At 49.5% G+C, this 17,365-nt stretch overlaps 1 protein-coding gene across 3 annotated transcripts in view; it reads left to right on the plus strand.

The window, feature by feature from the left end:
• The first annotated feature begins 8,354 nt into the window (after nucleotides 1–8,354).
• Nucleotides 8,355–17,365, plus strand: part of SYS1 (SYS1 golgi trafficking protein) — a 38,337-nt gene continuing 29,326 nt past the window's right edge. Inside the window, exons 1-3 of one of the 3 annotated variants that reach the window (XM_045980919.1) lie at nucleotides 8,355–8,516; nucleotides 10,116–10,183; nucleotides 13,899–14,231. In XM_045980919.1, the coding sequence (XP_045836875.1) occupies nucleotides 8,355–8,516; nucleotides 10,116–10,183; nucleotides 13,899–14,055 (387 nt within the window). In that variant the 3' untranslated portion in view covers nucleotides 14,056–14,231. Of the gene's footprint in view, nucleotides 8,517–10,115; nucleotides 10,184–11,382; nucleotides 12,636–13,898; nucleotides 14,232–17,365 lie in introns of those variants that run through there. The other 2 variants (XM_045980921.1, XM_045980920.1) reach the window with 2 other exon arrangements.

Here is a 17,365-nt window from a genome sequence, read left to right on the forward strand (position 1 = left end):
TTATGCTCCACAAGTAAGTGAAACCATATGATAACTGACTCTCTCTGCCTGACTTATTTCACTCAGCATAATCTCCTCTAGTCCCGTCCATGTTGGTACAAAAGTTGGGTGTTCATCCGTTCTGATGGAGGCTCCAGCTTCCTTTCAAGCAACGAAACATGATTCGGGGAGTCAACAGGCAGCAGGCGCCTGAGATCTGGCCTATAATTGGGGTAAACCTGACCCTCTCCCTTTCCTCCGGCCTCCTAGGCCAGAGGTCACCGAGGTTGGGCACACACCTGGAGCATCCAGAGGTGTCCAGCCCAAGAAACTACGACTGGTCCTCTCCTTCATGGCTCAGCTCAAGTGCCTCCTCTCCTAGGAGGCTTCTCAAAACCTTCTACCCTTTTCCTTCTAGCTCTCCTCTCTCCCTCCCCAGAGACTCTTGTTACTCTGTCCCTCTCCTTGGGAAACCATGCCTTTCTCTCGTATGTTGGAGATTAAGGGCCCAGGCTTTGGGGTCAGAGAGATCTGGGCTCTAATCCTCGCTGTGTGACCCGAGACAAGACACTTTACCTCTCTGTGCCTCAGTTTCTCTTTAGTAACTTGGAAGCCATGTGTGTTGACAGTATGGTGTTTAGCACAACACCCACCACAAAAGGATACCCATTTTTATGATCACAGAGGTCTCCCTCTAAGAGTCTTGAGTTGGGGAGCTTTCTTGCAAAAAGCTCCTCACACAAAGTAAATAACAGGTAATCATGTCACTATTTTCAGAACAGCTGAGAGAGTGGGCGTGGGGCTGTCTCTCCCAGCATGGTGCCAACCCTCTTTGGTCTTCCTCACTCCATGCAAATTTCTCTTCAGCTCCAGATAATGACAGCCTGGAGTTTCCAGAGGCGGTGGAATGTCCAGCCACTGCCTTGCATAACCACAGAACCCGGGAACACCGGACAAGGAAGGGCCCTCCCAAACCGTTCACCCGAACAGCACCCCCATTGTAAGACAGGCAAACCAAGGCCCACACAGTGAGTCAGCACCCACGGGAAGGATGGTAAAGAATTCTAAAAATAGCCGCATCCTTTCCATCACTTTCTCCTTGTTTTATTTATTTGTTTTTGTCATGACACTTTCCTCACCTGACATCATGTCTTTATCCTTTTCCTCATTTATCATCTGTTTTCCCACCAGATGTAAGCTCCATGAGAGCGGGAACATGGTCTTGTGCATGGATGGATCCCTAGCATCTTGCCCAAGATCTGGCCCAAGTCAGTGTCCAGTAAATGTTTGTTGTATAGATAAATGAATGAACGCCATTTGGCTGTTTGTCCTTAGAGATTCAGACACAAGCATTCACTCATTTGCTCATCTATCCAGCATTTAATGAACACCTTCTGTGTGAGAGGTTTGTTTGAAAAATCCTGGTGGATGAGACACTGCCCTTGCTCTCCAGCAGGTTCCTGATTAGGGAAGAGTAACCACCAGTGGCTAAGGACCTATGATATCCCAAGCTCTGGACTGGCAGCGTTATGTGCATTTTCTCTGTATGTGCAGCTACAGCAACAGCGGACTGATACAGGATTTCAATCAGGTTTCTCTGATTCAGTCTCACTGTGTTGTCCCACTGAGTTGATAGCTCTGATACCTGTTCTCCCCACAAAAAAATTTTTTTTAATTAAATTCAGTGAATTAACATATAATATATTATTTGTTTCAGGGGTACAGGTCTGTGATTCATCAGTCTTATCTAATACCCAGTCCTCATTACAACACATACTCTCCCCAGTGCCCATCACCCAGTTACCCCATTCCCCTCACTCACTCTCCCCTCCAGCAACCCTCATTTTGTTTCCTGAGATTAAGAGACTCTTACGGTTTGTCTCTGGTTTCGTCTTTCCCTCCCTTCCCCTATGATCCTCTGTCTTGTTTCTCAAATTCCTCATATCAGTGAGATCATATGATAATTGTCTTTCTCTGATTGATTTATTTCGCTTAACACAATACCCTCTAGTTCCATCCACATCATTGCAAATGGCAAGATTTTGGTTTTTTTTTGATGGCTGCATAATATTCCATTGTATGTATACACCACATCTTCCTTATACATTCATCGGTTGGTGGACATCTAGGTTCTTTCCATAGTTTGGCTACTGTGGACATGGTTGCTATAAACACTGAGGAGCACGTGCCCCTTTGGATCACTACATTTGTGTCTTTAGGGTAAATACCCAGTAGTGCCGTTGCTGGGTCACAGGGTAGCTCTAGTTTCAACTTTTTGAGGAACCTCCATGCTGTTTTCCAGAGTGGCTGCATCAGCTTGCATTCCCACCATGAGTGTAGGAGGGTTCCCCTTTCTCAGCATCTTCGCCAACATCTGTCATTTCCTGACTTGTTAATTTCAGCCATTCTGACTAGTGTGAGGTGGTATCTCATTGTCCCCACAAAAACGTTTTGAGGTGTTCGTCCCCGGGAGCAGAGAGAAAGATGCTGGGAAAGAGATTGAGAGATGTGTCCCTGAGAACCTCCTGCATACTAAACTTGAGCTTCCCCTGCAGTCCCCAACTCTGACGGCTGGAGAAAAGCACAGATAATAAAAATCCCAACCATTCACAGAGTACTAGGCCTTTATCCCCATCTTCATAGCTCTTCTCCCGACTGGATGGTAAGTTTCACATTGTTGGTTGACTTGTTTATTGGCTTTCTCCTCCATAAGAATATACACTCCGTGAGGTCAGAGTTTTTCTTTACTTTATTCAGTTCTGGCACATAGTAAGTGCTCAATGAATATTTATCAAATGATTGATTGATTGATGAAAAGGGAGGTGAAAAAAACAGCTTTTCTTTTTAAAATAAAGCCCTGAATTCTTCACGTCAGATCAAGGAATAATTTCTAGGAAGGAGCAGAGAATATAGTACATGGTAGGGTCAGGAAGCCTGGGGAGTGGAGCAACTGTTTTCAGAAAATCTCACTTCTCTTTCTCTGGGAGTGTCTTAGACCTGGTAACCAATACCTGAAAAAGAGTTCTTTTTTTTTTTTTTAAGATTTTTTAAAAAAATTTATTTGACAGACAGAGATTACAAGTAGGCAGAGAAGCAGAGAAAGAGAGAGAGGAGGAAGCAGGCTGCCTGCTGAGCAGAGAGCCTGATGTGGGGCTTGTCCCATGACCCTGAGATCATGACCTGAGTTGAAGGCAGAGGCTTTAACTCACCGAGCCACCCAGGCACCCCTGAAAAAGAGTTCTTTATTTTAGAGAAACAATACCGGGGCGCCTGGGTGGCTCAGCCGGTTAAGCATCTCTCTTTGGCTCAGGTCATGATCCTGGAGTCCCGGGATGGAGTCCCAGCATTGGGTGCCTGCTTCTCCCTCTTCCCCTGCTTGGGCTCTCTCTCTGTCAAATGAATACAGAAAATCTTTTAGGGGCATCTGGGTGGCTCAGTGGGTTAAAGCCTCTGCCTTCGGCTCAGGTCATGATCCCAGGGTCCTGGGATCAAGCCCCAGATCGGGCTCTCTGCTTGGCACGGAGCCTGCTTCCTCCTTTCTCTCTGCCTGCCTCTCCGCCTACTTGTGATCTCTGTCAAATAAATGAATAAAATCTTTAAAAAAAAAAAAAGAAAGAAAGAAAATCTTTTAAAAAGAGAGAGTGAGAGAAACAATGTCCCCGGAGGCCCAGCCACCTGCTTGTATCCCTGGCAGCATCTGCCCTTCACAGAGAGAAGATTTGCAGAAAAGCACTGACCCTTGAGCTTCCTCTCTGAGCTTCAGGTTCCTCATCTGTGAAGTGGGGAAAATGTACGTACCTACCTCCCCAGGGCTGTTGGGATGACAGGAAGATCACGTAGGTGAAAGCCCTGTGTGAACCGTACTGTCCAGTGCACTTCCTACTATGCCTCGGGAAGAGGGAGCATGTGGAGTCAGTTTGGCCTGGGGTGGCCTTCCCGCTCTACCACTCACTGGCAGTGTGGCCTTGGGTAAGTGGTGTCCTTTCTCTGAGCCTTGGCTTCCTTATCTGTTAAGTGGGACCATGACTTGTATCTACAATTTCCAAGCCTGTTTTGGAAGTTCAGTAAGAATCAAGTGAGATCATATAAGTGTCTGGCTCACAGTGGGTAACTCAGCAAATGTTCCTCAGAGGCACACACAGCCCTTAACATACCCTGGGTGGCTCAGTAGGCTAAGTGTCCGACTCTTGATACGGGCTCAGGTCATGATCTCAGGGTCATGAGATCAAGCCCTGCATCAGGCTCTGCATTGGGCATGAAGCCTGGTTAAGATTCTGTCTCTCTCTCCCTCTCCCCCCTTTGCCCCTCCTCCACTCTCTGCTCCCACTCTCTCTCTAAAAAAAATACTCTGGGTAACAAAGTGTTCTTAGTCTGAAGGAGAAAGCAGACAACGATGATTTCTTTCTCTCCGGTTTCTCTTCGGAGAGAGGTAATCACTGGCCAGAACCCATGCAGAGGACAGGCACATGTCCTCTCACATGTGGAGGAAACTCCACATGGAGTTTCCGAAAAGTGTGAGCGCAGAGTTGCATAACCTGTCCCTGAGAGTATTTCTCCTGAAGTGTTTTCATCAGACATTCCCTGAAAGGGATCATGTGAGTGGGGGGCCTAGGGAAGGAGGAAAGGAGAAAAGAGAGGGAGTTGGAGAACCCTGCAGGTGGGGTGGGATTAAGAAAGGAAGGTACCACATTTGCTGAACTCCTACTGTACGCCAGGCACTGGGCTCACGCTATCTGACACCCATTTAGATCTTCCCCATAAATCTGAGATATCAGATGTTACCACTCCCGCATTCCAAGGGAAGAAATAATAATTAATATTGCTAGTGTTTACCTAATGCTGACTGCCTATCAGGTAGTAGTAATGTGAGCACATATTTTTTTTTAATATTTTATTTATTTATTTGACAGAGAGAGAGGTCACAAGTAGGCAGAGAGGCAGGCAGAGAGAGAGGGAGAAACAGGCTCCTCCCTGAGCAGAGAACCCGATGCGGGGCCTGATCCCAGGACCCTGAGATCATGACCTGAGCCGAAGGCAGAGACTTAAACCACTGAGCCACCCAGGTGCCCCAATGTGAGCACATATTTGATCCTCAGGACAAACCAAGTCATGGGTACTATTCTTATCATCATTTTAATAGAGAAGGAGACTGAGAGTCAGAAATGAAGTAGCTTCCCCAAAGTCACCTAGCAAGATAGTAGTGGGGCTAGGATTCGAATATAAGTGGGGCTCAAAGCCCACAGACCTGTATGAGGACAACTCCCAAGGGATTTATGGGGAACGTGATCCCAACAAGAATTGACCTTATAAACCCACAGTGGGAGTTTGGTGTAGAAATGACGAAAGTGACCAAGTAACCAGAGGCACTCTTCTTCTCTGCACCCGGAGGACAGTTTGTCCCAGCTTGTGGCTGGTTTGTCATTCGGTCTCTGACCTGAAGTTTAAAATTTCATTCATAAGTTTGGAACCACAAACCCAGCAGCGTGGGAAGGGCCCTTGGAGATCAGCTATTCTAGTCCAATGCCCTCAGATTACAGATGGGAAAAAACCCTGAGGCCTAAAGAGAGCCGTGGACATGGCAAGGTCACAGAACAATTTTCTGTTAGAAAAGGATTTCGTCTGAGGTCAATTACAGATCATCTTGTTCTGTAATTACCAAATGTTGCCTCTACCTCTGAATCACTTGGGGAGCTCTTCATACATCCAGATTTCTGTGTTCTGCTTCTGGCAATTCAGATTTTGGTTTGCAACAAGGCCTGGGAATCGGACAATGTAATATGTTCGTCGGCTGATTCAGATGGCACAAGGCCAGGGACTGCATTTGGAAGTTGGAGTCCAATTCTCCTCCATCATTTTATATTTTGGCATACTAAGATGGGTCTTGCCCAAGGTCTTATGGCAGGTCACTGGGGCCCTAGTTTAGGCTTTGTGATCATTCTTCTTCTCTAGGCTTCCTGTGGTCAGATTCTCAAAATGGGCCAAGGAGTTTGGCTAAGGGAGTTACTGTGGTTTTCCCCAGCTCTTGGTTTCCTTGTTGTAACCCAAATTAAGACAGAGAATGGTGCTCCATTTCCCAAGCTTGGAAAGATGGAATTCAAGAGCTGAAATCCTACAGGTAAAAGGAAACTGCAACAGGCTGTCCTGCAGGCCCATGGGGTTTTCCCAAGGGCAAGATCCAGGCTCCAGGAATGACGTCAGACCCCAGCTATTCAGTGCCCTATCGCCTCAGGCTACCTGCGTTTTCCATTGCCAGAGAATGGCTAGGGAGGGCTTTCTGTCTGTGGGAGGTGACGGGTGAAGAGGGCCCAGCTGTGATGCTAGGAGGAGCCTGACTCAGGAGGAACCAAACATTCCCGAACCTGAAAGACCAAGCTGCTTGCGGGAACGGAGTCAAACTTCTCAAGCACTTTTCCTGAGCTTCTCCCTATTCCACCACTTATTTCGTGCTCTCTCCCCCACCTCACCCCGCTTTGGGGATGGTTATTGGGGTTTTGGAGTGTGGTGTCTTGGGTTCAAATCCCTGCTCAGTTTCTTAGGAGCTGCCTTACCTACGTAGAGTCACACTCCCTTTCTGGGCCTCTGTTTCTTCACCTTTAAAAAAGATGGGTAATACCCACTTTCTCGGATCGTGAGGATTAAACAAGATCACGTACGTATTTGATAATCAGAAGGTTTTCTCAGAAAATGGGTCATCAGTGGACCAGAGGGATTTGAATATATTTTGTTGATCCAAATTGAGGCGCCTTAAAGAATGGTTGAGCTGGAAAGCACCTCAAATCTTTGGGCCTTAAGGACTTCCAAACTGGAGTTCAAGGGGACTGTTTACAGTATTTCTAAACGATAAGGGAAACCACTTACTTACTCTTGATATAGTCTCACTTTTCTTTACTTTTGTCTGGAATAGTATCAACTCAAGGTGATAATATGATTATCACATGCTGTTCAGAGTTCTGATTGGCAGTTACATGTGTCTTTGATAAGTTTTTTTAATGGGGAACTAATTAGTGGAGGGTAGACTGAATGTTGGCAAACGTTAATGTTGTCTAACTCCTCATTTCGTAATCAGGGAAGCTGGGGTTTAAGAAGGAAGTGGCTTGCTAGTCACGCAGCTCATAGAGCTGGCTCTAAAACCCACATTCTTTCCCCAGAATCAGTTACTTCCCTTCTTTCCATTCTGGAGAAGGGGGATCTAGGCTCAATGAAGTTGAGGGGTTTGGGTCGGCTGGGACAGGAATAAAGTGATTCATCAATTTGCTGTTACTCTTTCTGTTTTGACTCATTCAGCAAATATTTACTGACTGCGTACACTCTGTGGACTCAGAGGAGAAGGCGGAGGGAAAACAGTTACGGTGGCAGGCAGGGTCAGAATGTGCTTCCAGGTATGACTTCAGAACCTGTCCTTTATTCTATTTTGAATATATATGTATATATAAATATAAATGGATACCCATGTTATAAAGCACCCACTACACTGCCTCCTCATAATCAGGTTGTGTCAGAGGGCAGGGATTGTCCCAGTCGTACGTGTCCAAACCTTCCTGGCACCCAGCAGCAGGGTCATTTAAAGTTATCCCAGACACTTACTAGGAGAAAGAAAATAGAACCTATATTTAGAGGTTCATTAATTCCTAAACTTCTTTACTTGGCTCTTGCCTACCCCTCTCCCTACTGCTCTCCAGATTGCAGCTCTTTTCTTCAAGATTCCCCTGCAGAGGGCACGCAAGCTCTACCGCTCTTGTGCCTCACTTCCGTTGGCCTTCACCCTTCATCTTGCGCATGTGCAAATTTCCCTTCCCGGCGGCCTGTACACCAGCGGAGTTGGCTGGGGTCAAAGATTGCATCCACTACGCCTGCGCACTGTAGGCCCCGCCCCCTCCACCGCCGGCCCCGCCCCCTCCACCGCCGTCCCCGGAAACGCTTCCTTCCTACGCCGTCGCTGCTGCTGCAGCCGTCGTCGTTGGACCTTTGCCTCTCTAGGCCGGTAGGGCTTCTCCTCCATGGTCCTGTCTGTCAGCGCTGTTTGGGGAACCAGCCGGTGAGGCTGGGCCGCGCTCGGACGCTTCGACTCTCGAATCGGTCACCGGTGAGTGAGCCCCGACGGAGCCTGCGGACGGGCGGGCCCGAGCAGCTGGAATGGGCAGGATTTTCCCTCACTCTGGGAATGGGTCTGTCCGCCCCGCCCTTAACCCCCCCTCCCGGAATGGGCTCGCCCCCTCAGTCTCTGTCCCTCCTCCCGGGCGGGGCGGCGTTGCTATGGTGACGGCCGGCTGGCTGAGGCCCGGCGTGTGTCCTCGCAGGTGCCAGGGCGGCCCTGGGCCCATGGCGCGGCAGCGCTGACCCAGGCCCCGGGTGGCGGCCGTGCCCCGAGGGCCGGCATGGCGGGCCAGTTCCGCAGCTACGTGTGGGACCCGTTGTTGATCCTGTCGCAGATCGTCCTCATGCAGACCGTCTATTACGGCTCGCTGGGCCTGTGGCTGGCGCTGGTGGACGGGCTGGTGCGCAGCAGCCCCTCGCTGGACCAGATGTTCGACGCCGAGGTAGGGTCCCCTGGACTGCGCGGTCTGAGTCTCGGCTTCATGGGGTGTGCTTTGTGGGTCCGACACCCGGGATCTAGACGTGGCTGGACCACCGTCTCACTCTGTGACCCAGGGAAAGGGACCTCTTCTTTCTGAGTCTCAGGTGCCCCATCCATAAAAATGAAACCACTGAGAACAAAGGCGGATTATAAGTACAGAGGAAAGGGCCTAGATATCCTAAGGAACAGTCCTACATTCCTGGCAACGTGATGCATCTCCTTTCTGACACTCTGAGAAAGTGACTTCACTTCCCTGGCCGCAGATTCTCAGGTGCCAAACTGAAGAGAGGGAGGATGAAAGAGCATTCATGGAGGTATTATGGAAACAGCCTAGACTTTGGAATTGGGCTTCAGTTTAAATTCCTCTTACTACCTGTGTGATGGGGCAAGTGCTGTCCCCTCTGAACCAACGTGTTCCTGTCTGCAAAATCATGGCAGAGCTCGTGGACTGCAATACAAAGAAGAGCCTGTACTTTGGATTCAGAAAGGTTCAGCGTCCCATCTGGGTCTAAATATACTAACCATGGGGATTTGGGCAAGTTGCTTCACCTTTCTGAGCGTGTTTTCTTTCCTGGAAACTGGGCAGAATAATTCTCAGCACAATGTTATGAGGTCCAGAGACCCTAGAGGTATTTAGGAACGTGAAAGTGCTTTAGCAAGCAACGGAGGGCTATGAAATGGTTGCATCTGAGAGGCAGCTGTGGTGTATGGTAATGAGCACAGCTCTCGGAGCCGGGGGATCGGGAACACAATCTTTGCTCCTGCTGCTGTTCTCTGTGTGGCGCTTGGGCAAGGTATTATCCGAAAAGGGGTAACAGTAATGTTAACAATAGCTTTGCGAGGCTGTTATGAGGATAACAGGAGATTATCGAAGTCTGAGGTCTTTGTAAGCTGACGGTGCTGGGCAGATGTTTGGTATTCAGTAGTATTGTCTCAGGAGTGGTGGAAGTTGCACACACACTGGGTGCCCAGTAGTAGCCTATTAGGAGCCTCTGTCCTCCTGGGAAGGACCTTTGGGAATCCTGGGCGTTGTTGAAGAGCCGTCTCACGCACATGACCTGGATTCTAGAGCTGGGGTTGGTGGACCTTGAAGGACAAGATAGTAAAGGTTTTAGGTCACAACTACTGGACCCCGCCATTGCAGTGCAAAAGGAGCCAGAGACAGTACTAAGCAAATAGGTGTGGTAGCGTTTCTGTAAGACCTTATTTACAAAACTACGCGTCTGACTGGTGGGGCCTCAGTTTGCCAAACTCTGTCTTAGTCCTTACTCTTGCCGTTTACTTACTGTATCACTTTAGGCAAATTACTTAATGTCTCTGAACTTTTGCTTTTCCTTTGTAAGTCTCTTCTTGGCTGCTGTTTGGGGTCAAACGAGATACCATAGTGGATGTCTGTGAAAGCACAGACTATTTGTTGGAAATAGGCTGCCATACAGATACAGGGCCCTGTTGTCTTCTGTGCTGTGGGAAGAATGCGTTTTCCTTAGGGGGTCCTGGAGCCTGGAGCTCTGCCAAGCCAAGTCACTCTTCCAGCATATTTCCATTTGTGATTCCCCCTCAGATCCTGGGCTTTTCCACCCCTCCAGGCCGGCTCTCCATGATGTCCTTCATCCTCAACGCCCTCACCTGGTGAGTATCACCAGTTTTGCTTTCCAGCTTTTGGGGTCCTAGCACTGGAACTAACTTCCTAAATTTGGACATGAGACAGGCTGGCGCTTGTTCCTGGGGAGTGGTGGACTAAATTGGGTGGCAAAGGCCAGTTCTGGGACTGGCTTCATTATAGGGCTCCTTCCATTATGATTTTGCTTTAGCTGGAAAGCTCTTACATCACTCTGCATGCTGCCTGTGGGATAGCTTCCATCTCAGATCACTTCCCTGTTGTGGAACGAGGTGAGGAAGGGATTGGACCGGTAGTCAGGAGAAGTCAGTTCTGTTCTTGGTCTGTGTGCCATGAGCCAAATTACTTCCCTCTCTAGGCCTCGGGCTTCTCGTCAGTACACCTGAGAGCTTTGACTGGGTAACATTTAAGGCCACTTGTGACCATTGCCTGCCCCTTGAGAGGCAGTCTGGCATAGTGATTAAGATCTCAGCTTCCGAAGGCAGACTCACTTGGCTTTGAATCTCAGCTTTCCCACTAATCTAGGGACTTTGGACAGTTGATTTATCTAGGCCCCAATTTCCTCATCAGTAAAACGAGGCAAATGCTATTACCCATCTCGTAGTTGTAAGGGTTGAATGATTTCATTCATGGAAAGTACTTGGAACAACACCTTGCACATTACTATTCTTGACCTTAAACTGGAGATTGAAAATGGGTGGGCTGACTATGACCTGAATTTGGCTCCTGGATATGTTCTGTTTGGCATCCCACAAATGGTGTTTAAAATATTTTTCCATTTAGTTGAAATTCAGGATGTTTTATATATAAAATCCAGATTTCTGGCTTCTTTTGAGAAATGGGAAGATCATTTGATTCCAGGCCAACCTTCCAACATAAGGATTTGTCCAGCAGCAAGTAGCTTGTTGTCCCCACTTTCAGTAGCCTGTGTATGCTTCAGGGTGCCACAATCCCCACAGTCCCTAGGATTCCCCTGAGTGACAGTTACTATTTCTCATCAAGCTTGTACTTTTGTTTTTCTTCTACTCAGCCTAATTCCCTCCCAGCATTACCTGCCAGCTCTCTCTAGGCATCTAACAATGTAACCCTTGCTTCACACTTCTCTTGCTTGCTTCTGATCACTATGCTGTTATCTTAATTGTCTCTACTCCCCAAATGATCTAAGGCCAGGACAACCCAGTGATAACTCACTGCTGTCCTCTCCCCACAGTGCCCTGGGCTTGCTGTACTTCATCCGGCGAGGGAAGCAGTGTCTGGATTTCACTGTCACTGTCCATTTCTTTCACCTCCTGGGCTGCTGGTTCTACAGCTCCCGTTTCCCCTCGGCGCTGACCTGGTGGCTGGTCCAAGCCGTGTGCATTGCACTCATGGCTGTCATCGGGGAGTACCTGTGCATGCGGACGGAGCTCAAGGAGATCCCCCTCAACTCAGCCCCTAAATCCAATGTCTAGAATCGGGTCCTTTGGACACCTGGCTGGGCACTTGGCCCCACCCTCCCACCCCACCTCCCCCAACACCTTGGGCTGCTCAGATCCTCCAGATGAGGTCCAGCCCAGGTCTGAGGGGAACCCTGGAAATGTGAAGTCTCTGTTGGTGTGGGAGAGATAGTGAGGCCCCGTCAAGAAGGCAGGTAGCAGTCAGGACCACAGCTGCAAGAATGGCCTCTGTCTACTGAAGCCTGGCTGTCTGGGAGGTCAGCAAGGGGATCTCTGTCAGGGTAATAATGGAATTGGAACCATGTCATTCTTGAGCCATCATACCTGTCACCAGCCTGTTATTTTAAAAAAAGAACCAAATCAAGGATATCTGATTGGAGCAAACCACTCTTCTAGTCATCTGTCTCACCTTCCCGGGACAGCTGTTACCTTTGCCATGTTGCTGAACTGCAGCTATTCTGTTTGGAGAACCATTCGGTTTCTGGATCCATAGCCACAGAAAGAGACAGAGGTACAAAGTATTAGGCTGCGGTCGGGGAGAGGACAGCAGATGGAGGCATCAAGCACAAGAAAAATGCACAGCCTGTGTCCTGCTGTACGCATGTGTGCACACACCCATGAACCCATGACTAACTTTCTTCCAGTTCTCTCTACCGGGTCCCCACCTGCTGCCAGCTTTCAACAGAGCAGGCCACAGGACCCAGAGAAGAGTCCCAGCATCGCTCCTGGTCCACCCTTCATGACAGAGTCACTGCCTCTTCTCTAGGAATGACTAGGCACCCCAGCTCCCACCGGACCTCACTTCTGGCAATAGTTCCTTTCTCCTGCCTTCCTGGGAATTCTGCAGTGGGAAGGGTATGATGGGTGCCCAGGGACAGGAAGCCCAGCCTTCCAACTTGGGTTGCGCTGATAGTGCTGAGGCAGATAGGAGTTTGCTGCTAAGATTTCTGTTTGGGGTGGCATGTCCTCTGTGAGGGGCTTGCAGCTGTCCCTCCTGTGTATATAAATACAGTATTTTCCACGGTTCTGCCTGTGCCTACTTTGTCCTGCTGTGGTTGGGCTGGTGAGAGACCTGCACAGCCAGACAGGGTAGCTATAAAGAATGATTAGGCCACCTCCTCCTCTTCTAGACCCCAGATTGTTCTTCCATTTGGTTAAAATACGAGGTGCGGGGAATTCCTGTCCTACCCCTCCATCTACGGCCACCTCTGCTCTGCCTTGGGTGAACTGCCATGACTGAGTTTCCTTTTTCTAGCTAGTGATTTCTCAACGTGTCCGGTGGAACACACTTGGTCTAGACCCACTTCTGTACTGAAACCGTCAGTGTTCCTCTTCGGGTCATCTGGAATCTGCCAAGAGCGTGGTCTTTCAGCCTTGCAGTGTTAGGGCTTCACAGATGAGTTTTACTCTCTGCCCACGAAGCCTCTCTAGCTTCCTGGCTCCCAGCACTGCAGAGTAGGGAGGTGAGGCTGACAGGAGGAAGGTTTAAGAGCGAACATGTCTGTGGGAGACAGGAAGGGTGCTAGGGTGAGGCACTTCAGTAACTCGGTGCTCTGGCCAAGCTGGAAGGAAGCAGCTTGTTAATGGGGCTTGAATCCTGGCTGCGCAGTCTAGCAGATAAGGCCAACTGAGGTGACTTCCCCTGGGTTGGTGGATTTCCCCCAGACACCACAAACCATAAAGGCATGTGGCTAACGTTTTTTGGGGAAGGTCACCAGAGCACAGGTCATGTGGCTGCTGTCTCCCTTGGTCAGCTGGGGGCTGGTTGCTCCAGCTGTGTTGGCACACAACTCTGGGAGTTTCCTTCAGAGCCCTGTGCCTGTTCTGCATATCTTCTGTAATGACAAACTTTGCCCCTTGAGTGGTAATTGGGTTTTTAGAAACTGCCAGAAGTCAGGGGAGCCGACTTTTCCCCTCCAACAATACAGTGACAGAACCAGATGACAGGAGTGAAAAATGTGTGACCTTAATGAAATTATTTTTAAAAATTTTTTTTATTTATTTGAGAGAGAGAGAGCACAGCCAGGTGGAGAGGCAGAGGGAGCAGCAGATTCCTCACTGAGCAGGGAACCCAATGTGGCGCTCAACCCCAGGACTCCAGGATCATGACCTGAGCTGAAGGCAGACATTTAACCAACTGAGCTACCCAGCTGCCCTGAAATTTTGATTTTCTAAAATAATAAAAGCAGTGTCTAGAGGCAAGTTCCAGAGAGAACTGGACAGTGGCAGGGACATGTTTGTCATTTTATTTTATTTTTTAATATATTATTAAAGTATTTATTTATTTTAGGGAGAGAGAATTCCAAGAAGACTCTGCTGAGCAGGGAACCCGATGGGGGGCTCGATCTCATGACCCTGGGATCACAACCCAAGCTGAAAGCAAGAGTCTGATGCCCAACTGGCAGCACCACCCAAGTGCCCCTGTTTGTCATTTTAGTAATAAATAGCTGTGCTTCATAGATGTCCAGCAGTGGGCTAAGTGTGTTACATGATGTTTTCTTAATCTTCACAACAACCCTCAGAAGTAGGAAATATCATCCGTATCTTAGAGATGTGGAAACAAAGGCATTTGCCCAAGGTTATGTGTTCGGAACTGTCAGACCCAGGATTCAGGCTCTGGTTCTAACAAACTCATTCTGAAAACATTAAAGAATGTGCAAGTTCTTCAGTTTTAGTCTGAAAACTGCCTCTGCCTTCCACTGTATTTTTTTTTTTAAATACAAAAAATATGTAGTGCTTTGTAAACACTTGAGTTTTCCAAGAACTGTAGACTATATTACATATGGCCACAGAGTTCCAAGTGAACAGATGAATGTAGGAAATGGTTTTATTTCCAAAGGATAAAGGAAAGTTAGCTCTACCCCCACCCCCGCCACTGAGTTGGTGTATCTCTTGACTTTCTAGGGGATCTGAAGCATGGACCTCCTTTCATTCCCCACCCCCTAGCCCCCTACTACCTCAGGTTCCATTTGGAGAGAGAGGGGGAGACTAGTTCATAGCTGGTGCTCAGAATAGTTTATGACCCAGAGGGAAAATGGGAAAGGAGAAAGGGATGTCTAGCTCAGAGGGTGCCCCTAGCTCCCAGTTCTAGGCAGCCCTGTCTGGATTGGAGCCAAATGGGGGCTGGGATGGCAGCCAGCCGATGCCAGGGGGTGGGGTGGGAAGGCCGGCATGAATCCTGTTGGGTGCACAGTTCAAACATGCTCCCCTGGAAGCACTTCGGCTGCTCAGTGACTTCCCAGATCAGAGTAGCCTCCTCTAGTGGGCCCAGGGGGCAGTCTGTGCACAGACATGGATCTCCTCCCTATATTTGTAGCCCAAGGAGCACAGAGCTTCAGGAGCAGGTGCAGTATGGGCAGATTGAGGGCACAAGAGAGGCTCTCTGCGTAGAGGGAATTAAAGCCTTGCTTGAGGTTTTTTTGTAGGAAAGTAGCAAGTGGTGGTGAAAACAGCGTTGAGACAGGAATGGGTAGGGGTTGCCGAGAGTTTGGATCCCTGTCCTGCTACTCTATGGCCAAGAAAGAATTGTAGGGGGCATGGGGAACTTGGGTGACTTGACCAGTTAAGTGTCCAACTCTTGATCTCTGCTCAGGTCTTGATCTCAGGGTCATGAGTTCAGGCCCTGTGTTGGGCTCCATCCTGGGTGTGGTACCTACTTAAAAAAAAAAAAAAAAAAGGTTGCAGGACCCAGAGGCTATAGGACTTGAGAGAGCTGCAAGGGAGTGCAGGGTTAAATCCTGGGTCCCATTACTAGCTGTGAGGATTTAGATAAGCTGCTTGACTTCCCCTTACCTTGGTTTCCTTGTTTTGTAAAATGGGGATAAGCTAGCAGTTATGAAGATTCAATGAGATACTTCGTGTAAAGCACTTAGCACGGTGCATGGCGTGTAGGAAGTGATCCAGAAATCTTGGCAGTTCTAGTTACTGGACCACTGCCCCATCTCTCCTCGTTTTACCTCTGTGAAAGGACGTAATGAAAGGAGACACCTTTCTCCCCAGCCTCAGTGTTCTCAGCTGTTAGATGGGGGACAGGTTTGCCCATGATCGGGATGCAGCTACCAAGTACTGCGTGCGCTTCTAAGTGCCATCCACTGCAGAGTGACTTCTGTGTATTCTCACTCAATCCAGTGGGATAGACACCATTATTTTCCCATTTTGCCCACAAAGAAACTGAAGACTCAGAGTAAACAACTTGCCCTAACATCACACAGCTGATGAGAAGCTAGGTCTGGCTGCCTCAGCAGCCTCATCCTTGCACGTTCCAGTCATGTTTAGTGGTAGGTGATCCAGAGTAGGAGAGGGACAGTCTCTGGAATCCAGATGTCATTATAACAAAAGGCCGTGAATGTGAACATAAGACTGGCTTTTTAACAAGCAGCTAATTCCCATAAAGGTGAGCAGTTAGGCGGGTGCTCATGAGTGAGAAACAAGGGGCTTTATTGGGGCACAGCGCCGGGAGAAGGCAGGAGAAAAAGGACAGACATTTGTTTAACATCACACAAACTGGCTTCACCTACATCAAGCCTGATTTGCTCGAAGCCTGTGGAATGGATATTAGTATCCCTATTTTAGAAACTGATGAAGTAGGCTCAGAGAGCTCATATGACTTCTAAAAGTCACTCTGAATCAAACATTTCACCCCCCCACCCCAGTTAACTGGTAGGGAGCCGTTTCTGGGGGTGGTGTTCTCTGAAGGCTGAGATCTGTTGCAAACTCCTGCCCAAAGCAGGATTTAACTGACCCCAGAAGAGGAGCCTTACTTTGAAGTAGTCAAGCACAGGGAAGATGGTAACGGGAGGACCTCAGCTGTGGGACTGTGGGAGACAGGTTGAGGCCCAAGCGCCAGCTCAGGTTGGGGTAAGTCTAGAAAGAGTGCACTGCTGGGAGTCATTCACACCGCAGCCTGCATCCTTATCCCTCCCCGCAGCGGTACCGGGATCCCAGCCTCACCAGCCTCAGCACACAGGCACGGCCCGTCCAACTGCTGTCCTTGGGCCCAACTCTGGCTCCCTTTGCGGAAAGTGGAAGCTGCCAATCTTACCCACGCCTTTCAGGTCCTCACTTGAGGCTCCCCGGACAGGCTTTCAGGAAGATAGTGCAGGGGGTCGTCAGCCCGGTGTGTTTTGGTTGGTGCGCACTGCCCTGATTGCGCGCAGACAGACAGACGTTCGCGCAGAGGTTGATGGAATGGTGGGTGCTGGGGGTGAAAGAGCGAGTGGGGTGATTGTCGAAGACTGGTGGGATTGATGATGGCCAGCAAGGAAACCGAAATGGCGACTACCCAGGAGGTGGGCGAGGTGCCGGCCAAGCGGGAAGACAGCTTGGGGTGGAGGTTGCGGGGAGGCGGTGGCACGGGGGAGGCGCGCGAGGCTCGCAGGAGTGGAGCGGGGCAGGGCAGCAGTGAGCGGCCCCGCGCAGGCAGGCTCAGGCTGGCAGCGCCGCCCAGGGCTAACGCGGTGCGTTTCCGGCCCCGCCGACCCGGGAGGCGCAGTCTCAGAGCCGAGAGCTCCGGGGAGGAAGAGGGTGCAGGCGGGCGGGTTCGGGGGAACCCCTGCCATCTTCCTCCCTCCCGCACCAGGTATCTGCTCCACCGCCTGGGGTCTTCGCGAGAGGGCTCTGCGCCCCTTGGTCGCTGCGCTGTTTTCTTGAGGGCGCCACTCCGCGCACCTGCCTTCAGGGGAAGATCCCCAGAAAGCCCGGGTTCCCTGGGCTTTCCCTCTTCCCAACTGCACGTTCAGGGCTATGGTTCCTGCCGAC

The sequence above is a fragment of the Meles meles genome, chromosome 16 (assembly GCF_922984935.1).
Source record: "Meles meles chromosome 16, mMelMel3.1 paternal haplotype, whole genome shotgun sequence".
Classification (NCBI taxonomy): Eukaryota; Metazoa; Chordata; class Mammalia; order Carnivora; family Mustelidae; genus Meles; species Meles meles.